General features: G+C 51.8%; 3 protein-coding genes across 22 annotated transcripts in view; 2 read left to right on the top strand and 1 right to left on the bottom strand.

The window, feature by feature from the left end:
- UNC13B (unc-13 homolog B) overlaps positions 1–5441 on the bottom strand; it is a 210584-nt gene extending 205143 nt beyond the window's left edge. For 3 of the 8 annotated variants that reach the window (XM_070595597.1, XM_070595599.1, XM_070595569.1), the window contains exon 1: positions 5200–5402. Coding sequence is in view for 2 of the 8 variants with exons in the window: in XM_070595585.1 (XP_070451686.1) it covers positions 5200–5206 (7 nt within the window). In the remaining 6 variants the exon portion in view is untranslated. Of the gene's footprint in view, positions 1–5040; positions 5177–5199 lie in introns of those variants that run through there. The other 5 variants (XM_070595596.1, XM_070595585.1, XM_070595584.1 and 2 more) reach the window with 5 other exon arrangements.
- ATOSB (atos homolog B) lies at positions 5196–17034 on the top strand. 10 transcript variants are annotated; one of them, XM_070595653.1, is made up of 9 exons: positions 5196–5334; positions 12962–13105; positions 13349–14317; positions 14467–14525; positions 14719–14824; positions 14944–15102; positions 15321–15389; positions 15473–15648; positions 15785–17034. In XM_070595653.1, the coding sequence occupies exons 3-9, from the start codon at positions 13424–13426 to the stop codon at positions 15936–15938; spliced, it is 1617 nt and encodes a 538-aa protein (XP_070451754.1). In that variant the 5' UTR covers positions 5196–5334; positions 12962–13105; positions 13349–13423; the 3' UTR covers positions 15939–17034. The 10 variants fall into 10 exon arrangements, with proteins under 10 accessions (XP_070451754.1, XP_070451757.1, XP_070451753.1 ...); XM_070595656.1 differs by lacking the exon at positions 5196–5334 and adding an exon at positions 5576–5630; XM_070595652.1 differs by lacking the exon at positions 5196–5334 and adding an exon at positions 5591–5733.
- Positions 17035–17715: 681 nt separating this feature from the next.
- Positions 17716–21298, top strand: STOML2 (stomatin like 2). 4 transcript variants are annotated; one of them, XM_008508512.2, is made up of 10 exons: positions 17716–18102; positions 18343–18480; positions 18950–19049; positions 19195–19253; positions 19342–19443; positions 19595–19729; positions 19882–20026; positions 20145–20224; positions 20455–20583; positions 21021–21298. In XM_008508512.2, exons 1-10 carry the CDS (start codon positions 18058–18060, stop codon positions 21156–21158), a joined length of 1071 nt encoding a protein of 356 aa, XP_008506734.1. In that variant the 5' UTR covers positions 17716–18057; the 3' UTR covers positions 21159–21298. The 4 variants fall into 4 exon arrangements, with proteins under 4 accessions (XP_008506734.1, XP_008506733.1, XP_070451759.1 ...); XM_008508513.2 differs by having other exon boundaries at positions 18014–18220; XM_008508511.2 differs by lacking the exon at positions 18950–19049 and having other exon boundaries at positions 17913–18102.
- The last annotated feature ends 1935 nt before the right edge of the window (positions 21299–23233 follow it).

Genomic DNA, 23233 nt, shown 5'->3' with positions numbered 1-23233 from the left:
TCTCCCTCAGTGTTTTGTTCTAAAAGATCAGTGTGCTTAGAGTCACCAACTTACTCTTTCTCCTTTGGGCCCAAAGTGAAAAGATTCCTATAAAGTTCTACAACTCCTTTACTAAATAAAGGAATCTTAACATTATTTGTAACAGCAAAAAAACAGAAACAACCTAAATGTTTGGTCTGTAGATTTAATGCAATCCCAACGAAAATCCTAGAGGGTAGATTCATGTGTGTGTGTGTATGTGTGTGTTTGAAAATGACAAGCTGATCCTAAAATTTATATGGAAATGGAATGGACCAAGAATAGTTAATATAATCTTACAGTCTTAAAGTTGGAGGATATGCAATACCAAATATCAAGACTTATTACAAAATTACAGTAATTAAGACAGTGAGGTAATGGTGCAAGGATGGACAAATAAATCCATAAAACAGAGGGTCCAGAAACAAACCCACATATTATGAACACTTGTTTTATGAAAAAGGAGACACTGAAGAACAGTGGTGGAAAGAACTGTTTTGTTAACAAAAATCATCCAAAACTTGGAAATGCTACAAAGAAAAGGCAGCAGGGTTAGCCAAAGATCAATTATCCAGGCAACATACTTTTGCTTTACTTACTATCTATCTAGTATTGATTAAAGACTAAAACTCTGTGAAGTCACACGTTAACCTATAGATTTTTGTCTGGTAATGATGCAAAGGATTTCTGATGAGTAGAAAAGGTTATGGTGTTATTGTCCTGTAGACATTAACCAGTTTTATATGTAACCTACCAATCTTATTCTAACATTCCTTTTCCAAATGCCTATAAATACCTGTGAGGGTTAATTTTATGTGTCAACTTGACCAGGCCACAGGATGCTCAAACATTTGGTCAAACATTATCGTGGGTCTGTCTGTAAGGATGTTTCTGGATGAGATCAACATTTGAATAAGCAGACTGAGTAAAGCAGACTGCCCTCCCTAATGTGAGTGGGTCTCATCCAACCAGTTGAAGGCCTGAATAGGACAAAAAGGCTGAGTAAGAGAGAATTTCTCTCTGACTGACTGCCTTTGAGCTAGGAGATTGGTCTTCTTTCCTGCCTTTGGACTTGAACTGAAACATCAGCTCTTCCTGGGTCTCGCGCCTGCTGGCTTTCAGACCGGAACTACATTGTCAGCTCTCTCGGTTCTCAGGCCTTCACACTGGGACTGGAACTACACCATTAGCTCTTCTGGGTCTCCAGCTTACCAGCTACCGATTGTAGGACTTGTCAGCCTCCATAATCCTGTGAGCCAACTCCACATAATAAAATCTCTCTATCTCTATATACATGTCCCCCCACAGACCCCTGACTAATACAATACCTAATTTCCTCAAATGATCATTGAACATGCTTTACCATCCTCCTTATTCCTTCATTAATGAGTTAAATAAATCTTTGACATGTATTCATTCTATATTCTTATAAGAATCTCGCTTTTAACTTTTTGGAAATTGTACTCTGATTTCAACAAAAAGTGCTGGATCAATTGGATAACCATGTGGGAAAAAAGTGAATCTTGACTCCTACCTCACACTATGATTTATAAAAGGTAAAATAAAGCTTCTAGACAATAGCATAAGAGAATATATTCATTACCTTGGGGTTAGGCAAAGATTTCTTAAACAGAGCATAAAATGCATTAACAAACAGATAAATTTGATTGTATTAAAGTTAAGAACTTCTGTTCATTGAAAGACATCACTTAGAGAATAAAAAGGCAAGCTACAGAGTGGGAAAAGATATTTGCAATTGATTTCTCTAACAAAAGAATCATATCCAGAATATACAAAGAGCCCCTACAAAAAGATACAAAAAAAAAAAAAGACAGACAACCAAATAGAAAAATAGGCCAAGGACTTGATCAGGGAAGTCACAAAAGAAGATAACCAATAGACATATGAAAAGATGCTCAACTTTACTAGATATCAGGAAAATGCAAACTAAAGCCACAATGAGATACATTACATATACACTAGAATAGCTGAAATTAAAAAGACTGACAGTATCAAGAGTTGGCAAGGATGTGGAGAAACTCAACCTCTCATATATGGTTGTGGGAATGTGAATTGTTACAATCCCTTCAGAAAAAATATTGGCAATATCTACTAAAGCTGAACATATACATGCCCTCCGACTCGGCAGGTCTACTCCGAGGTATACACCCATTGGAAATACATATATATGAGTCAATAAATTTATTTTTAAAAATGCAGAGATGAAGAACAAGGGAAAGAAAAGAATGAGATTAGGAAGGAGTATATAAAAGCTCAAATTTATCTGAAATATGAATTTCCTTAAAAGAGAATTTGAAGCCAATGTGGGAAAATATTAAGATTTCATAAAGCTGTGTGAGAATGTGAGTGTTTGTTACAGTATTCTTTATAACTTCCTGTATGCCTAAAATATTTCATAAAGAAATTTTTAAAATCTCGTAGAAGAATAAAGACTCAGAGAAGTTTAGGAGCCATTAACTTTAAGAAAAAAAAAAGATTATAGGGGCTGGCCTGATGGTGCTGCAGTTAAGTGCGCACATTCCGGTTCAGCGGCCTGAGTTTTGCTGGTTTGGATCTGGGTGCGGACACAGCACCGCGTGACAAGCCATGCTGTGGTAGGCATCCCACATACAAAGTAGAGGAAGATGGGCATGGATGTTAGCTCAGGGCCAGTCTTCCTCAGAAAAAGAGGAAGATGGCCAGCAGTTAGCTTAGGGTTAATCTTCCTCAAAAAAAAAATAAATAAAAAGAATTAAAAAAAGATTATAATACGAATTACACAGTATAATGCCAATATTGTATATGTAAACATACACACACACATAGAATGATATGATGTGATGAAACTGGCACTTTACCTCTGGGGTCTTCCTCCTCAAAACCCATAATCCCAACGTAATCATGAGAAAAACATCACACAAATCCCAACTGAAAGACCTTTTACAAAATACCTGACCAATACTCCTTAAAACTGTCAAGGTCATCAAAAACAAGGAAGCCTGGGGGCCGCCCCATGGTGGAAGGGTTAAGTTTGGCGCTCCACTTTGGCAGCCCAGGGTTTCGCTGGGTCGGATCCTGGGCAGACATGGTACCACTCATCAAGCCATGATGAGGCGGCATCCCACATGCCACAACTAGAAGTGATGTGGATTAAGGCTGCCCCAGCTAGAGAAGCCCAAGGTGACCTGGCCTACATGCCAAACTATACGACCCAGTGGACTTTTTTTATGGTATGAATTAGGGCTGCCCCAGGGAGAGAAGCCCAGGGCATCCTCACCTACATGCCGATCTATATGGCCAGATTCGTATCTAAAGTTATATGACCGCACAATAACCAGACTCCATCTGCACTGAAATCATTTAATGACTTTTTACATCATCTTTTCTTTTCTCCAGTAAAAATAAGTCACGTACCCATGCCTTATAAAATTATCCCTAACCCTCAACTCGGGGCAGCAGCAGGAGCTCTGACTGCCCATGGGTCTTGTCCCCACGCACCAGCTCTGCCTGCCCATGGGCCCTGTCCCCATGCCAGTGGGGGCAGCAGAAGCGGCAGCAGCAGGAGCTCTGACCACCCGTGGGTCCTGTCCCCACGCACCAGCTCTGCCTGCCCATGGGCCCTGTCCCCATGCCAGCGGGGGCAGCAGAAGTGGCGGCAGCAGAAGCTCTGACTGCCCATGGGTCCTGTCCCCATGCTATTCCACACTATTCTCTAAATAAAAGAGCACTACTGCCAGATCTTGAGAGTCTAAGAAATCTTTCTTTTGACTCCTCGGCTCACCGACCCCGCATCAGAAGGACCCACAACTAAAAAATGTGCAACTATTTACCCCGGGGCTTTGGGGAGAAAAAGGAAAAATAAAAAATCTTAAAAAAATAATATTTAAAAAATTTTTAAAAAAACAAGGAAGCCTGAGAAACTGTCACAGCCAAGAGGAGCTTAAGGAGACATGACAATTAAATGTAATGTGCTATCCTGGATGGGATTCTGGAACAGGAAAAGAACATAAGGCAAAAACTAAGAAAGTAGTTTAAAGTATGGACTTTAGTTAATGATATCAGTATTGGCTAATTAATTATAACAAATGAACCATACTAATGTAAGATAATAACGGGGAATTAGCTGTCGGGTTTACGGCAACTCTATTATCTTCACAAATTATCTCTAAATCCAAAATTCTTCTAAAATTAAAAGTTTGTTTTTAAATAAGTCAAGTAATTTACCCAAATTCATAAAGTTAGTAAATACCCAGTACCCAAAGTTCAGAGACCAACGCAAATTACTACAAACCCTGTGCTTTTTCCACCACGCAAAACCCTCCCAACTTTACTCTCTCTAGGATTATACAAGCATTTGTATGCCAACGTAACAAGTCCCTGAAAGGCAGAGAAAATTTTTTTCTTTGCGCCTAGTACACCACTGGCGTTGAGAAAGCCAGCTTAAGTTAACTACTCACAGAAAGAAAATCAGAGACCTAAAGAATCTGAGACTTTCAGAGAACTTTTATCAGGTCCCACCCACCCTATACCGGTCTGCACCGCCCGCTCCACGGAGAGGCCCGATAGGTCCTGCAAGAGTCCTGTGCTGCCACCTACCGGTAGCTGGTAAGCGTCGCTCTTCCCGCTGTGCCTCGGAAACCCGTGGGGCGGGGGAGGGTGGAGAGGGGACTTAAGCGCTAAACAAGTTACAGAACTCAAGCAACTGTCACACAGTTCCCTCGATGCTCGTGCAAAGCAAAGTCTCTACCTTTCTCCGGCGACTGCAGGCTCTCGTGACTCCTATTAGCACGTAGGCTGGTAGAACACACAGACTTCCCAGCTCACCCACCCCCAGGGCCACAATCCCACCCTGCCCGCCGGTCTCTCAGAACTCGGACTCCCTGCACAGCGCAGGCTGCAGAAACCGCCCACAGCCTCACAGCCTGGAGACCCGTCCGCCAGACTGCCCATTTCAGATTCTGAGATCCCATCACCATCGGCAAACCCCAGAGACCTCCCTCGCTAGGGCAAGTGCGCGCTAACCCGGCGTCCCCAGAGGGGCTGAGCTCCGCGGCAGCTCGCACCCGCGCCAGCCTGCGGCGCGCCGGCCAAGCTCGGAGCCCGCGGGCTAGCCCTCGGGCCGCGGCGCCGGCTTCCCAGCCCCCGCGGGATCCGGTAGGCCGAGGCCCCGCCCCTCCAGACCTGTCATCACAGAAGCCGCACGTGGCCGGGGTGGGACCTCTGGCGACCTGCAGCCATCACTTTGTCTCCGCCGTCCATTGGGGCAGCCGCGGGCAGTCAGAGCCAGCGGACCTGGGCTGCAGCGCGAGCGCCCGGGTGAGGGAGCAGGAGAAGGGGCGGGGAGGAGAGGCTCCGAGACCCGAGCGGGCTCGGGGGAGGGGGCCTGGCGGGGTTCTGCCGGGCTGGAATCCGAGGGCGGACCCTAGCGAAAGGGGGTGGAGACCACAGGGGGCGGGGTCAAGGTGGGGCCAGGGACAAGCCGAGGTTCCCGGAGAGGCTGGGTGGACCAGAGGGGGCGGGAACAGGGGGCGGGGACAGGGGGCGGGGCCTGGGTCACGGGGGAGGAGCCCGAGGAATTGAAGAAACTAGGAAAGGGGACGAGCCCTGGGAAGGTGGGAGGTGGTACAAGGGAGAGGGTGGGCCTGGGCGTTGCGGGGGCGGGGCTCGGGCCCGAGGGGCGAGGTTTGCAGGCCCAGGCTCCAGCAAGGCCGCTCAGTAAGTGCCCCCATCCTCTACCTCCCCAGGTGCAACGGGACTCAAGGAACTACAGGTGTGGGGCGGGGCGCGTATGGAAGAACGGCCGAGGACGGGGGTGCGCTAGGGCAGACATGAGGAGGTGGGGGCCACATTAGGCAAGAAGAGGATCTGGAGACTGCTGGGGGAGAGGAAGACACAGAGTTGGGGGAGGGGTTGGGGGCTCAATGTGTGGGCAAGGAGGTGCCTTCTCCAGGGGCCCTTGTGGGGGAGGGGCGGAAGTGTTTTGTTGGGGTGGGAGGTACAATGTGAGCGGGCGAGGTGCTGTGTGATGTGGAGGATTGGAAGCGATACTTGAAGGGGCGGATCTGAAGGCGCTTTAGGGGAAGAGGGTGCTGTGTGATGGAGCAGGGCTGGTGGTCCAGAGTGTGGGAGGGACCGAGGGACTGTGTGGAGAAAGAAGGGATGGGCCTTTGGGCACTGTGTGAGGGAAGGGGATTGTAGGCCCCAGGTGAGGCGGGAAGAATCCCTAGTGCTTTGAGATAGTCTAGGGCCATTGTGGAGACTCCAGGAATATGTTTGTGTACTGTGTTCTAGGTGTAAGTGTGATGGAATTCACGGGGTGAAGAAGCCAGTCTGTAGTGCTCCTGGCTCCTGAGGTCCTAACTCCACCTTCAGGCCTGAGCACTCTTAGAGAGGATCCAGGCCCTGCTTGCCACAAGGGCTTGTGTGACTGTCAGTCTGCTTTGCATCTGTCTGGCTGAGACTAGGGTTTCTTTCCTCAGCTGATGTCTCTGGGGACCCTTTCCCCATTGGGTTCCTGTTAACCCCCTACTCTAGTTCCTGTTCCTCCCAGAAGCCTGCCATGGTCCCTGTCTTCCCCCTCCCCCACTTTGCCCTGCCCTTATGCTCTGGGTGTGCTCATTTCCCACTTCCTTCCTCACCCTGGGGCCTGGCCTGGTCCTTGCCTGTCTGGGAGCTGTGCCTTGCCTGGGACTTTGTACTCATTGGCCAGAGACCCTGGTAACCAGCAGCAAAGCCCAGACCCCACCCATAGTACTAAGAGGGTCTCTCCCAACAGCCCCCTAAGTGGCTGGTAGGCACAATTTTACCACTTGCCACAAACTTATTTTCCTCACCCTTTTCCTTCTCCTGGGTGGGGAACCCTAGGTACCTCAAAAATTCTGGCCTTCAACGGAAAGGGAAAATGGTGGGAACTATTGAGGGTCTTTAATGTATGTTTTGAGAGGTGCACCACTATTGTAGGCTGAACTCGGGAAGGAATGTGAGGTTCCAGCCTCAGCTGGGGGAGGACGAGGGAATGGCTCCCCATGCTCCTGGCTTGGAAGCTGACTGCCAGCACTGAGAGTAGGGCCTAGTCCTCCTGGAGGCTCCTCTGGTTCCCTGAGGGGACTTGATGTATGCCAGGGTTCTTTTTGCCCCTGGGCTGGCTGGGAGATGTGAGAAAGGACTGCCTTCCATGCAGTGGCTGAATGAGTGTGACAGTGCTGCTGAAGGGGGCCCCAAGCCAGCCTTCTCTAGCTGAGAGACTGGCTGGGGAGGGAGGGGGTGCTGAGGCCAGACAAAGGGTGGGGTAAGAGAGAGCAGGCTGAAGGCTTTTGAGGAGGAGCTGATTGCTATGGCAACACAGCTTCCCAGACTGTCTCTCAGAGAGGCGGGCCTAGGGCAGACTCACTCCAGCTTCCTCAGGGCTGAGGCATTTGTGTGAGTGGGTGGGGCATGAAGAGAAAGGACATCAGTGTGCTGTGCTGTGCTGAGGCTGGGGTATGTAGCCTTTCTTCTTCAGTATGGAGCAGCAAGGCATTCAGACGCTTGGATCCATCTTCTCAAAATGGTGTGAGTGAGCAATTGCCATTAGAATTATGCATTATAAAGCCAGAGTCATAGAGGCCCTCAGTGGTCATCATTTATACAGACCCTTCATTTTACAGATTTGGAAATTTATGGCCAAAGAGACTGTGATTTTTCTCCAGGTCTCTGTGAAAGAGTTAGGACCCAGCCCTCCTAAGTGCTATTCACTCAGCCCAGGGCTCATTCTTTCTTTCAGCCAATGTTTGTTGAGCATCTATTATGGGCCAGGCACTGATGTTGATTCTGGGAACACCAGCATGAATAAAACAGAGGTAGTTGCTGCTCTCATAGAGCTTCCATTCTGATAGGGGGAGAAAGCAATGTGTGGGTGAGAGGGTGTGTGAAAGAGAGAGAGAGAAAGAGACAGAGGTGTTAGGTGGTGATAACTGCTATGAGAAAAATAAAGCAGGGTGAGTTTAGGGCAGGTTGGTGAGGCCTCTTGATTGTACCAAGCTGCTTTCCCAGGGCACACTGAGGCTTAGAACATCCTTGATGCTTCTACCTGAGCTATTGCCGCCTGACCTTTGCAGGTAACTAAGGCCTGGGCCTATGGTCATGTCAATAGGAAGAACAAGGTAGGGTTGCCGAGTGATTATTCATTTCTATGGTGTTCTGTGTCTACCTGTCTTCCCAGTAAGGCAAATAGGCTCTTACATTCATACTCTGCAATTTGTTCAGGGTGTTGAAAACTTCCTAATCCTGTTCCTTAGCATTAGGGAACCAGCAAGAAAGTCAGTCCATGGCAACTGGGTTCTTTTTCAGGGTTTTCTCCCTGGTCTGAGGTGAGGAGAAGGGAGCCTGGAAGAACTGTTACTTGCTTGTCCTTCCTAAGTCTAGGGCACAAGGAGGAAGTAGGGGGAGGGGAGCCTCTTTTTACTGTCCAGTGACAACCTCAGAGCCCTTGGGGCCTACAGCACAGGCAAAGTAGAAACCTTGGGCCTTCTGTGACCTCTGCACCATAGAAGAATGGACTTTCCCACTTCTGGAGGCACAACCAGAGAGCCTGCCCTGGCTGATGCCAATTTGCGTCTTCCTTCTTTTGGTTCTGGTGTTTGTCTCCTGCTTCTGTGGAAGACTGGGAGAAAAAGGCTCTTAAATTCCAAACTATCTGACTTGCCAAGTCCAGAGGGAAAGGTAGACAGGGCCATCTATTTTCTTAACTTGCCCCAAAGCAGCCCCTCTAAAAAGTATCTTTTAATGCCTAATCCTTGCAAAAGTTTCTATCCTGGTCATTTAAAGAATAGGAGGACAAGAATTAGGAATGCTGGGGCCAGCCCAGTGGTGTAAATGGTTAAGTTTGCATGTCCTGCTTTGGCAGCCTAGGGTTCGCCCATTCACATCCCGGGTGCGGACCTACGTCTGCACAGCTATGCTGTGACAGGCATCTCACATAAAAAGTAGAGGAAGATGGGCACAGATGTTAGCTCAGAGCCAATCTTCCTCAGCAAAAAGAGGAGAATTCGTGGCAGATGTTAGCTCAGGGCTAGCCTTCCTCAAAAAAAAAAAAAAAAAAAGAAAATTAAAAAATTAAAAAATAAAATAAAGAATTGGGAATGCTGGTTCTGCTGCCACTTAATTTGGCTGGGTCTGGACTAGGCCTAGGGCACAGTGACTCAGGGGGAGGGTGGGGAGTTTCGAGGGAGCTGTGAGTCATGAGGGTGAGCTCCATGACAAGAATTGGGCATAGTTCCCCCACTCTGGGCAGAAGGCTTCCTATTCTGCTTCTCCTGGGTGCTCTCTTGAACAGGGAGGGGCCTATGAATAGAAAGAGTACTGGTGGAAGGGATGAAGCAGCCAGATCTCAGAATAGGAGTTCAGAGACACAAAGAATGATGTTTAGGTCCCTGAATTAAAATGTATCCCTATCTCAGGAGCCCTTGGGGCCCCTCTGAGGAGGGCAAAAGAACATCAGTGCCGAATAAGAGAAGGAAGAATACCATTTCTCCATGGAAGGAGATAAGATCCCACTTCAGGACTTTTTCATCTGCTCTGGCATGAAGGCAGCTTCATGGGCTTCACCAGTCCTCTGGTCTCTGGAGTTCTAGTTTGCAGGTTTGGGAGAGATGAATGGGAGTGGGAATATTTGGGGTCTGCTGCGAGACTCTTCAGGCTGACTTTGGAGATTGTCGAACTGTGCCTAAAAAAGCCCCAGGGCGTCCTATTAACCAACCTCCGAAGAGGAAGGGCAGGGGTGAGAAGTCGGAGGCCTACCTCTTTGAAAGGGTTAAATGGCAAGGTAGACAGCTGCTTTGGACTCTGGGCAGATGAGGGGTTAAGAAGATGGGCGGGGCGACCCAGGTAGTCCTGCCCCCTTATGGACCAATGGGCGTGCGTCTCTTGGAGGGGGAGTGCCTCACAGTTGAGGTCGTGGGGAGGCTGGCCTCCTATGGGCCAATGAGCCTGGTCGCTGCTCATGGAGGGCGTGGTCCGAGGGGGGCGTGGCGGCCTTGGCGGCCGGCGGGGGTGTTGGGGCGCTGGGCGGGGCGGGCAGCCCCATCAGCTGGTAGGAAATGGCCTGTGAGTCAGAGGGGCAGCGGAGTCGGCAGCGCGGAGCCGGGGCGGCCATGGGGAGGGACGGTCGCGGGGAGGGGCGCGGCAGCGGCTGGGGGGCTGCGGGCGCCAGGGCCCGCTAGCGTTGCACACGAAGCTAAACAGAGAAGAGCCTAGCAGAGCAGGGCTCAGCCCGAGCCACCCTTTGTCTGAGTTGGGGGCCGTGGTGGGGAGGACCGGAGATTCCAGGGGAGGGACCGGGACTGGACAGAAGGGCCCGGAGCAGCGGCTGCCTGGCGGAGCCAATTTGGGAGCGGGGTGAGTGTGTGCTACGTGAAAAGAGCAAGTCTCCGAAGCTCCAGTAGGCAGTGGGGCCTGTCCCAGGCTGTGGGGAGGAGGGGGGTGAGAAAGGATGGGGGCGGGGGTGGGGCGGCTAAGCAGGGGTGAGGTTTCCTCCAGAACAAGGAGTCCAGGAGCCAGGTGAGTCCGCCAGGCTCACTTTGGAGGGGGTACTGAGATCTGCTCCCTCTCCGCTGAAGGTGGAGGGCTCTGGGCCAACAGCCAAGGGATTGGTGAGAGAGCAGAGGTTGACCTTCCCACCCACAGTAGTGGTCCATGGGAATAGCCCCCCAGCTTGTGCAGACGTGTGCAGGGACAAAATGTAGAGCAGCTAGCAGCAGTTCTCTCTGTACAGAATGAAGGTGGAAAGCACATGAAGAGGAAATCTCCTTCCCGCCACCCTCCTTGATCAGGGTAGAAATAGATACCTTTAATACTGAAGGGAAGGGGAGAGTGAGCCTGGGAGCTTCTACCTATACCGACATCCGCCTACCCCACCTCCCAGGCCTAGCAGGTGTCTGAGGGGACAGACCTCATGGTATTCTGGGACTTGTTGTTTTTGCTGGCCTTGCTCCCTTGGCATGTTGGGAGCTGTAGTCCTTGCCAGCCACAGCCTGGCACAGCTATTTGATGCCAGCTGCTGCCTACCCCCTGCACAGAGAGTGAGGTTTGGTCTCCTCTGCTCCCCTCCCCCCTCCCCCCCCCCACAGTCCTGCCCCATGAGTCAGCTTGGAGCCATGGTCTAGAGCCAGACTGGCTGGGTGGCAGGAAGTGAGTCTTAGAGCTTCTCATTGACAGGGTGGGAACTGAGAGGGCTCTAGGGTAATGAGCAGATGCCAGGCATGCTGGGGTCAAGTAGGGCATCATGTCGTCACCTGGATTCCCTAGGGCAAGGGCTCAAGAGGCCATCTGGGATGACCTGGAGGTAGGAGTGCTAAGGACAAGGCCCTTCCTGAATCTGTATGGCTTGCATATAGGTAAGGAGGGGTAGAAACCAGTACAGGTTGTGTCCTCTGACAACACTGTCATTGGTGTTCTGCCATTTCCAGACACCCCACCCACCACAGGGAACCAGAATTTTCTTAGGGATCCCAGTTCTAATGTGAACTTGGTGAAATAGGATAATGTGAGATACAATGATGAGAACTTGGTGAAGGAGAGATTTTCAGTCCTGGGTGCAAATCTCCCCTTTCTGCCTGCCTCCTACCCCCACCTCTGTTGCTGCTGATTCTCCCTATACAACTAGTCTCTCTGCTTCTCTCATTCTGGGGATTTTTCTCTGCATTGTCAGGACTGCTGCCCAGATCTCTGGGACTTGCATTCCACTTTTTTGAGCCCTGCTAAGTGCTTACCGCTGTGCTTGGAGTTGGGCAGAGGAGTGGAGCACAGACCTACTCTCAAGAACCCTATGGTCAGTCTAGCAGATGTCTTACCCACAGAAGCAAGCAAAACTGTCACTGGGTTACGGGAGACAGTGACACTGCCATAGGTGAGGTCTCAGAGGAGAGAGAAATATCTATGGTCTGGAGTGGTCAGAGTAGGCTTTCTGGAAGGGAAGACTCTTGGCCTGGCCAAGGAGGAAGGGTAGGGCTGGGTGGGCATACAGGGGGCATTCCTTGAAGGGGAAAGGGTATTGTGAATGGCAGGCAGCACAGGCTACTGCCCAAAGGAGAAGCTTGATCCTGGGGCCAGTATTTCCTCCCATGATGGAAGATGGCCTTCAATTTAACTTCAACTTCAATTCCCCTCACCCAGTATTGGCTCCTGAGGGTGGACTGCTCAGTGAAGACCATCTTGTGTCCTGGCAGAAAAGCAGTGGTTTGGGTTTTTGGGTGTTGGATGTTTTGGGAGGGGTGGAGAGGTACTCCTAGTTGCTTCCAGCTCTCTGAGTGGCCACTGCCTTATCTCTGGTTTGCAGGGCCTAGGGGGAGGGGTAGGTGCTGGAAAGTGCCTTCTGGCAGTGCCTCCTCCCCACCAGCCTTGTTTTTGGTTAGATTTGTTGCCTCCTGTTAAGGGACAGACTGCTGGGGGCAATTAGGAGTTTAAGGCTGAAGGGCCCACTCTGAGCTGACCTGAGGTTTATACCTCTAAGGAGTGCTGATGGGGTGTGAGTTTCCATAAGACCTCTTGCCCTTAGGGCTCTGGGGTGGCACTTGTCCATTTGGGAAGGAATTGTGCAACTTGATGGCCTTGACTAGGAGGGCTGAATTCTTGTCCTCGCCACCTCTCAGGTGGCATGGCCTCTTGGGTCTTGGGATATCTCATCCCCCCTCCTCTTCAGGGCAAGAGTCCCCCAGGTGGTGGCCCTGACAAGTTATCATCCTACCTCAACATGCTTCTCACATCCTTTTTACATTGAGCCAAGACCTGCCTCTCTGCGACTCCTTAGCTCTGCCTTCTGGGCCGTGGGTCCCAAGACGGCCCCTTCTGTTTCTGAAGAGTTCCTCATGGGAGGGGGATGGCCTAGGGGTGCTCTCTTAGCCCACCATTGAAGAGGAGCCTTACTACTGTCTCCAGGGATCCTGGCTTATGTCTGTTCTCTCCCCAGGGTCCAGCTGAGCCCAGGAGCTGCACGGAATGGTGGCAGTCACCTTGCCAGTGCAGTGGGTATGGACCAGACTGCATGCTAGGAGAGGAAGTCATCAGTCAGGAAGAGGGAACACACAGCTGGGCTTAAGGCCTCTTCATCGGGGTGAGTGCCAGGGAGAGGGAGGGGGAGCAGGTCCAGGAAGAAGCTAAACTAAATATGTCACCCTCTTGGAAGTTCTGGGCATAGTCTCTATATTCCATTAATCCATCTGGGGATTTGGATACCTTCACCTCCAGGAACCCCACAAGGTCACCTCTTCAGGCCAGGGGAGGATCTGAAAGTCAACTGGGAGGGAGAAGACTCATTGATTCCTCTGACCACCTTTTCTTCTCTTCTCTTGCACAGATGTCCCCAGGCCCCCCAGCCCAGGCCCATCATAAAGGCTGTGGGGGGGGACCCCCCTGACCCAAGGGGGGCTTCATGCGCCACGTGCAGGCGGAGCTGTCTCCATCCTCAGAGCCAGAGGCTGGTCCTTCGCAGCCTGCAGTCAGGCAGGGGGCCCTCCAGGGTGGCTTGCTCATGGGCTACAGCCCAGCAGGGGGGGCAACATCCCCCGGGGTCTACCAGGTATCCATCTTTTCCTCTCCAGCTGGTGCCTCTGAGCCTCATAGGGCCCTGAAACGGCCGGCCCCGCCCACTGAGGGTCCCCGGGAGCTGAAGAGAGGCCCTGGGCTGGGGGCCAGAGAGGGATTACCCCCTGAAGAACCATATACCAGGGGACTATTGGGCCCAGAGGGACTGGGGCTGGGACTGGGTGTGGCCAGCCAGCATTTCTGCCATCATGGCCTCTGTGTTGTGGAACAGGGAGGTAGCTCCACCTCACCTTGGACTTCAGGGGCCCGGAGTCCCTGCTGGCACCCATCAAATGCTTCCTGCAATACTTTGCACACCAGAGACTGGGCTTCCCCAGATCCAGGGGGACAGGTGTCCCTGGGGGAGTCCCCAGGGCCAGCCCCTCCGGGCCAGCTGCTCACACTTGACACTGATTTGCACAGTCTTGCACAAATAGGGGATAAGAGCCCAGTGGCTGGGGTGGGCAATGGGGGCAGCCCCTGGCCTAGGGAGTCCCCTGGCACTGCCAATGGGCACAGTCCCGAGCACACACCCCCTGGCCCTGGACCTCCAGGCCTCTGTCCCACCAAGCGAAGGCTGCTTCCTGCTGAAGAAGCCCTGGATGTCAGCTCTGAGGATGAGGGGCCAGCCCCTCGGAGGCGCCGGGGAACCCTGGGCCACCCTCCTGCTGCCAACAGTTCTGATGCCAAAGCCACACCCTTCTGGAGCCACCTGCTGCCTGGACCCAAGGAGCCTGTGCTGGTAAGCCAGAAGGGGAGGTGGTCTTCTCTTAAGTGTATATCTGTAGGGGAAGAGGTGAAGGCCTGGGGGGAATGTTCCTATGAGAACTTGTGATGAGCCCCTGCTCCCAAACATATCTGGCCTCCACCCAATCTCTTTCCTCTCCAAAGGACCCAACAGACTGCAGTCCCACGGGGCGGAGGCTGAAAGGTGCCTGTCGCCTGAAGCTGTAAGTGACCGGCTTCTCCCTGTGCCCTGTTCCTGAAAATGGGGCAGAAGTCTGTAGTAATCCCCTCTCCAGCCCCAGGGTAGGGGACCCCAGGGCAGGAGCCCTAGGTAGTGGCAAACGGTGGGGCCCAGGGACATAAGCAAGCATCCCAGAATACCTCAAGCCAACTACTTTGTGTCCCCTCCTCTACCAGGAGCTCCCTTCGAAGCCTCCGGAAGGGGCCAGGCTTGCTGAGCCCCCCCAGTGCCTCCCCTGTTCCTACCCCTGCCGTCAGCCGTACTCTGTTGGGCAACTTTGAGGTAGTTCCCCTCAGATTCTGTGATGGGGTTCTGGGGAGAGTGGGGTGGCGGAGTGTGGCCTGGAGGGATAAGGGAAATAGCTGGCATCGCTCTCATAATATGTTTTCCCCAAACCCTAGGAATCATTGCTGCAAGGACGCTTTGCACCATCTGGCCACATCGAGGGCTTCACGGCAGAGATTGGAGCTAGTGGATCCTACTGCCCCCGGCATGTCACGCTGCCTGTCACTGTCACCTTCTTTAATGTTTCTGAGCAAAATGCCCCGGCCCCCTTCCTGGTATGACTTGACCTCAACCTGCAGTTCACTTGTGAGGATGAGGGATGGGGGCAGGAGGCATTCTTTAGGTGTTCTCCCCTAGGAAGGAGGCAGGGCCAGGTGAGGGGAACTCTAGTGTGGGGCAGGGGCCAGGTCTTGGAGTGAAAGATTGTAGAGATGGTGAGTATTCAGGGCTCTCCCAGACCCCACCTTGGCTGACGGCTCTATGGCCTTCCCAGGGTGTCGTGGACCTGCTCCCCCTGGGGAGGAAGGGTTACAGCGTGCCCAAGGTGGGCACCATCCAAGTGGTGAGTTCTCCCCGAGGGCAGGTGGGAAGAGGGGGAGGAAGACAGCCCCTAGGCCCTACCAACCTTGTCTGTCCTGCCCCTAGACCTTATTTAACCCCAACCAGACTGTGGTGAAGATGTTCCTTGTGACCTTTGACTTCTCGGACATGCCTGCTGGCCATGTGACCTTCCTGCGCCATCGCCTCTTTTTGGTGCCTGTGGGTGAGGAGGGAAATGCTAGCCCCACCCGCCGCCTCCTCTGCTACTTGCTGCACCTCAGGTGAGGACAGGGCCCAGGGGCAGCTGGGGAGGCCTAGGTATCCTTTCTCCAACTCAGATATCCCTTCCCTGAATAGGATCTCTTCTTGCTTCTCTACTGTTTAGATTCTTACTTTGATCACCCTGCCCTCCCCCAGGTTCCGGAGCTCCCGCTCAGGCCGCTTAAGCCTGCATGGAGACATCCGCCTGCTTTTTTCCCGCCGGAGCCTGGAACTGGACACAGGGCTCCCCTACGAACTACAGGCTGTGACCGAGGCCCCTCACAATCCACGTTATTCACCTTTGCCATGACTGTCAGTGCCCTGAACCCATGTGGGCCAAGCACCTGCCCATCCTACCCCATCTTGGACAGAGCAAACATGCGGAGAGGTGGCGAGAGACCCTCCAGGCTTGAATTAAACCACTTGCCATGCTCATGCCCAAACTGATTATTTGGGCGTTTAAAGCTTCTGATCCTTACCACACGCTGCCCTACTCTGGGTACTCCATGTGCCTGCCCCCTCCCTTGAATTTCCCAGGCCAGCTTAGGTAGCGGGCAGGAACTGGAGCTACCCTGAGGTTGTCCCAAGTTCCTAGGCAAGTTGTGCCAGCATTGCCTTCCTGTCCTGGGCAGGGGCCACTTATTATTTTATTTATTTTTAATTTATAATTTATTCAAATTGGATTGCCTTGGTAACCTCCCAAACATGATAATTGGCATTGCCCCTCCTCCTTTCTCACTCTCAGATATTGCTCCAACCTCAGGAGTTGAAAAGGCTGATGTAGGGGCTGGGGGAGAACTGCTCTCCCTCAGCTGAGGGCAGAAGGACTGAGTCACTAGCCAAAGACTCAGCTTCCTTTGTCCTTCCCTATTCCTTTCACTTCACTTACTCTCTGACCCCTCTCTGAAAGCCAACTTATATGTATGTGTGTGTGTGTGCATGTGTGCACGTGCTTGTGTGTGTGTGGTATGTGCGTGAGAAAGAGGGCGTGCATGCATGCGCATACATGGGGGTTAACCACCCCTCATCTAGGGCTCCAGACTCCGGTTGTCCCTCTCCTCCTGCCTGTGTTTCCTTGCTTTGGGGTCCTGACTGAGGAAGGTGTTCAGGGGGCAGAGTCAGGGCCAAGGACTGGGGTGCCTCCTTTCACCTGGCCAGACTCTGACCCACCTACCTCAGCTGGGGTGAGGGGCACCCCTCAAACTCAGTCATGTGGTTCTCAACTACCCCATTCCCCACTCCAGACTCTGACCCAGCCTTAGCCCTGACTCGTGGCGCTGGGCTAAGGGGAACAAGCATTTGCTGAAACTTGAAAAAAAAAAAAAAAAAAAACAGGAAAAAATTGTACCTGGTACTTTTTTTTAGGAGAAAAAAAAGAAAGAATAAATTCTTGTTTGGAAACTTGAGCTAAGCCCTACTTTTTCTATTGGGGAGAGCGTGGGAATGTGGATGGAGGGCCTAACTGGAGCTGGGACTCTCCCTGTCTCCCAGAGAGGAGAACTGAGGCCTGAGACCCTGATGATTGTTAGGGTCTGGTCTTGCTCTTTTCAGATAATGGGGTGAGGTGGTGGGGAAGGTTCCGCCATAAAAGCTGAACTCTCTGAATGTGGATCTGGATTCTTATACGGGTTCTATTGTTAATGATTTTAGCCCCTCTGAGCTTCAGCGCCCTGACATGTAAAATGAGAATGACTATGCAAGTCTCTGAAAGGATGTGCCAGAGCGTCAGGGATGTGTGCAGGGTGACATGCTCCAGACAAGGCCGAACGCTGGGGCTGTGTGCTGGACTCTGTATGCAAGAGGACCAGGCCTGCTAGACCCTGACTGGGAAGAGGTAGAAAAGGCCACGGTGCCTTGGGAAAAGAGGGGAGGGGGAAAATCTCAGTCTGATCACGAGCAACGTTAAGCCAGCCCAGTCACCATGGCAACGAGAATGGGGTCAGTCCCCAGTGGGAGGGCTGGGTACAACACAGCAGGACTACCAGAGAATGTCACTATGACAACCATGGCAACTAGTCAGCTCCAATTCTCCGGTCGCTATGGTGACAGATGGGGGCGATTATACGCTCAGAAGGGTAAACAGTCTCGGGTAGGGGTAAAGAACTCCGTGGGAGGTGTTTCTGGGTCACCTGCACGCGGAAAATAGCTTCCATTTTGGTCACCATGTCCGGGGTCTTGGACTTGGTCAGCGAGAACCAGAACAAGTCCCAGCTTTGGGCCCTCTCTAGAAGGTTTGTGTTTCCCAAGGAACAACTTGATACCCGCTTCCGCCAAGTAACGTGAACAGGCTGAGCGTGGGATGGGGGAAGGGATTGCCGGAAGTACTTCCGGCGGAGGCGAAACGGGAGGAAAGGCTCAGGTCCGGGCTACTAGAGAGACCGCTCTGCTCTGCGTCTCGTTGGTTCCGGAGGTGGCTGCTGGTTTGGGAAATGCTGGCGCGCGCGGCGCGGGGGCCGGGGGCCCTTTTGCTGAGGGTGAGTACGAGGCAACCTTCTCCAAGGGTCAGGCCCCCGGTCGCCTGTGTCCTTAGCTGGGAAGGAGCAAGATTTCAAGTTTGGGGAGAGAGCTGCGGTCAGAGGTCGTGGTACCCACGTGAGTCCCTCTCCGAGGGCCCTTTACGGTCGCGGTTTGGGGAGATGCCTCTGGGACCGGCGCCGAAAGGGGCAGGTTGCCGGGCCGGCTGGGGACTCTGCTAACCCTCGCCTTCCCCTTAGGGCTCCGTGCAGGCTTCTGGCCGCGCCCCGCGCCGCGCCTCCTCCGGATTGCCCCGAAACACCGTGGTACTGTTTGTGCCGCAGCAAGAGGCCTGGGTGGTGGAGCGAATGGGCAGATTCCACCGGATCCTGGAACCTGTGAGAACCTCTTCTGCCCATCCCGGACCAGCGTGATGCCCATTTCCCTCACGACATGGGGAGATGGGGTGGGACCTCTTTGGGGCCTGCCGTCACCCTTGGCTTCCAACTCCCCAGGCTAGATCTGGCAAGGCCCAGGCTGCTGACTGTCGTACCTGTTACCACCTTCTCCTATGGCCCTAGTGTCCCACAGGCCCCGTTCTTGGGAATCTCCCCTATCCGTCCTCTCAGCTTCACCTGTCTGCATGGAGAAGACTGCTCTGGTGGCTCCCATTGCCTTGACTCTCCACTTCATTTACAGACCCAGCCTCCCATCCCTATCCTCTTGGGTTTCCCTATCAGTGACACCTCCAGCCTTCTGATTTTCTGGGCATCTTCCATATGTTGATTCCCTGCCCGCTCCATGTTTAGCTTGGATCCCAACCCTACAGCCCCTGTCCTTCTGAGGACCCATGACTCCTCTTCCCAGGGCTTGAACATCCTCATCCCTGTGTTAGACCGGATCCGATATGTGCAGAGTCTCAAGGAAATTGTCATCAACGTGCCTGAACAGTCGGCTGTGACTCTCGGTGAGGGGTGAAGGGTGCAAGGTGACACTGGTGCTCTGAGGCCATTAGGATGTGGTTGCAGGAGATCCAGAGCTTAGGAGAAAGACCTAAATCGGATCTGGAGGCCTAACCTTCCTCCTTTTCTTTCCTGCTCCTGCACTTGCAGACAATGTAACTCTGCAAATCGATGGAGTCCTTTACCTGCGCATAATGGACCCTTACAAGGTATTTGTCCCCTGCTTTATTCAGTTCCTAAGCTGCTCTCCTTACTAAAATCCTGCACCCAAGCTTACACTATCCATGCCCCTTTCAGGCAAGCTATGGTGTGGAGGATCCTGAGTATGCTGTCACCCAGCTAGCTCAGACAACCATGAGATCAGAGCTTGGAAAACTCTCTCTGGACAAAGTCTTCCGGGTAAGGGGATCTCAGCCAGAGTTAGAGTTGAAAGACACATACCTGGCACTCTCAGTCCTTTCTAGGGATCACGATCAGTCCCAGGCCCTTCTCAGCTTAGACCTTTCTTGGGAGGGTTGAGGCCATGGAGCTTATACCTCTCTTCCTCCAGGAGCGGGAGTCCCTGAACGCTAGCATTGTGGATGCCATCAACCAGGCTGCTGACTACTGGGGCATCCGCTGCCTCCGTTATGAGATAAAGGATATCCATGTGCCACCCCGGGTGAAAGAGTCCATGCAGATGCAGGTGGGGGCCAAGGAGGGATGGGGAAGAGGACTTCAGGATGCTCCAGTTGCATGGGGACCTGGACTCCCTTCCCTATTGTGATGGGTACACTTGCAGGTCTGTGTAAGAGTTTATTCTGGCTTCTTGTTGATGGGGTTGCTGGGGGCTTTCAGGTGGAGGCAGAGCGACGGAAACGGGCCACAGTTCTAGAGTCTGAGGGGACCCGAGAGTCAGCCATCAATGTGGCAGAGGGGAAGAAGCAGGCACAAATCCTGGCCTCCGAGGCAGAAAAGGCTGAACAAATAAATCAAGCAGCAGGTCAGCAGAGGGTAGAGGCTGAGGGAGGAGCAGGGCATGGGTCTTTGAGGGTTGGTACTGGGACAGGAGCTTTGGGGTACCCTGACCTCATAGGTCAAGCTCTGTCTTTTTCTTCCAGGAGAGGCCAGTGCGGTTCTGGCCAAGGCCAAGGCTAAAGCTGAAGCTATTCGCATCCTAGCTGCAGCTCTGACACAACATGTGAGAGGCCCCTGGGTGGGAGTGGGGGGACAGGAATCGACAGTGGAAGAGGTTTTCTCATCTGCCCTTGGGAGAAGCTCCTGCCTTTGTAGGTTCCTTTGAGCCAGATTACATGATCTCTTGGAGTGTGATCTGCATATTCTCTTTTCAGGAACCTGACTTCTCTCCACTTCCCCCCATTCCCCTTCTCAAGTCTGTGATCTCTGATTTTATCCCTCCTGTGGCCACAGAATGGAGATGCAGCAGCTTCACTGACTGTGGCTGAGCAGTATGTCAGCGCATTCTCCAAACTGGCCAAGGACTCCAACACTATCCTGCTGCCCTCCAACCCTGGCGATGTCACCAGTATGGTGGCTCAGGTTAGAGTGCCCTGAGGACCTGGCATAGAGCACCAATGCCGCAGACTGAGACCCCACCACCACCATCACCACGTACACCCCATAGAGGGATTCAGTTCGCCCTGAGGCCTAGACTTCCCTTCATTCCTTCTAGAGAAAGGTCTCTTAAGAATGAGAGAATGAGACACACCCGCTCACCCCTGGGGAAAGGGAAGCTCTTGAGACACCTTTTCTTTTTTTGCAGATCCCTATACCAGTGTTCTGAGGGTGACCCTGCCCTGGTAGTTTGTAAGATTCCTAGAACCAACTCCAAAGCTTGGAAGACTGAGGCTTGAAAGAGAGAGAAAGGAAAAACAAGCTTAATGGCCCCAGCTCCACCTTCCTTTTAGCCATTGGTGGGTTGGGCTATGCCTTCTGCGGTATGTCCTTATGGCCTCTCTCTCTGTCCCTCTCCTCAGGCCATGGGTGTGTATGGTGCCCTCACCAAAGCCCCACTGCCAGGGGCCCAGGACTCAGCCTCCAGCGGGAGCAGCAGAGATGTCCAGGGCAGAGATGCAAGTCTTGATGAGGAATTTGATCGAGTCAAGCTGAGTTAATGGCACTAGGCTTGGCCAGGGAGACTGGGGTCAGGGAAGCGGCCCCCCCAGACTCTGGCTCTAGCCTCCCTGACAAGATTTTGGTTATTATTTTTTTATTTGAACTTTAATCATGTAATAAACTCACCACTGGCAAACCAGGAACTGACCTCTTTGACTGGGGAATGAAGTTGGGAAAGTCAGCAGTGTTTTCCCTGGATGTTCACTCCCACACTCCAGCCGTCAGGTCTTGGGAGATGATTCCTCTATGAGCAAGTGTGAACTTCATGTAAAGTGGAATTCTTTCTGTCTTCAGGAGAAGCTGTGGGATAGTGTGGAAGGATTAAGCCACATGTCTACTGCATTGCCCCCTGGGGAGTGTAGTCCCCCCCTCCTGCTAAGTCTGGAGCTGTGAATTTGAGCAGATGTTTGGGGGCGTTTTTTACAGGAAAGAGGACTGCCCTTGCAGGGTAGTACTGCTGAATGCGTAAAGGGTCTTCAGAGACTGAGGTCATTCATTCATTCAAAACATGATGAGGAGCCGCCCGGTGGCACAGTGGTTAAGTGCACACGTTCCACTTCGGCTGCCTGGGGTTCACCGGTTCAGATCCCGGGTGCGGACATGGCACCCCTTGGCAAGCCATGCTGAGGCAGGCGTCCCACATATAAAGTAGAGGAAGATGGGCACGGATGTTAGCTCAGGGCCAGTCTTCCTCAGCAAAAAGAGGAGGATTGGCAGCAGATGTTAGCTCAGGGCTAATCTTCCTCAAAAAAAATTAAAAACATATGATGAGCCAAGTGTAGTGCTATACATGGGTTATAAAAGTAACTGAGACCCACTGGTCCTTGCTTCCACAAAATACCAGGTTGGAGAGGGGAGACAGGCAACGAAGCAGACAGATAGAAAATGATAAGTGCTGTAATGTAGGAAAGTTCTGGCTGAGGGATCCTGTGGGGAGGAACATGTCAGCTTGTGGGCAGCAAATTTGCCAACTCTGCTATGGAGCTGAGGCTGGAAAAATGAACGCCTTCACCAGGCTAGGGTTTGGGACTAGAATATTCAAAGGCCCATTGCTCTGGAGAAGTTGGAACATTCAGAATTGTTTGCTGTGGCTGAAGAGTAGGGTTTTGGGGCATGGGACCATATGGCAAGAGCCAAGTCACAGGAGGATAGAGTCCTGAAGAGATGGACTTTATCCTTAGGGTCAGGGGACCCATGAAGGGTTTCTCCCCTTCCCCATGAAGAATTTTAAGAAGATTAAGGTAATCACATTAGTGTTTTAGATGGGGCTGTCCTGCTGCAATGTGTATAGGGGATTTGAAGGAGAGATGAAGGGCTGCAAGGACAGTAAGCAGGCTGCCTCAGTGATCCTGGAGAGGGTGATGAGGCCTGAACTGAGCTAAGGGGCCATCAGGATGGATGTGGAAGGGTGACATTTTGACATATTTCTGAATTAGAATTTATTCATTTATCTACTTGATAACTTTATTGAGCCCCAACTATATGCCAGGAACTGAGGATATAGTAATGAAAACAATATTCCCTGCTCTCAGTGAGCTTACATTCTACTTGGAAGGGACAAACCATTAATAAGATGTATAGTATTTCAGATGCTCATGAGTTGTGCTATAGTGGAAATTAAAGAATGGAAGGGAGATGGGGAATTTGGGGGTAGGAGGCCATAGTATTAAGTAGAGGGTTCCAGGAGACCTCACTGATGTTACATTTAGGCTTAGCTATGGAAATGAGGGGAAGACCCATTTGGGCGTCTGGGAGTAAAGCTGACAGAAGATTGCAAATGCAAAGTCCCTGAGGTCTTATAATTGGAAGAGCAAAGGAGCTACAAGTAGATGGAACAGAGTTATGGAAACAAAGAAGTGGCGGCTAGATGAATCAGAGAGGGAAGCAGGAAGCTGGTATGTAGACTTGTAGGGCCATGTAGGGCCACTGGAAGAACTTGGGCTTTGCTCTGAGATGAGAAACCAGCGGAGAGGTTTTTTCGTTTGCTTTCAATAGTAGCTTTATTGAGAAATAATTTACAGACAATACAACTCACCCATTTAAAATGTAAACTCACTAATTGGTAGTATATTTA

This window comes from Equus przewalskii, chromosome 26, assembly GCF_037783145.1.
Source record: "Equus przewalskii isolate Varuska chromosome 26, EquPr2, whole genome shotgun sequence".
NCBI lineage: Eukaryota > Metazoa > Chordata > Mammalia > Perissodactyla > Equidae > Equus > Equus przewalskii.
This window is presented reverse-complemented; position numbering and strand designations above follow the sequence as displayed.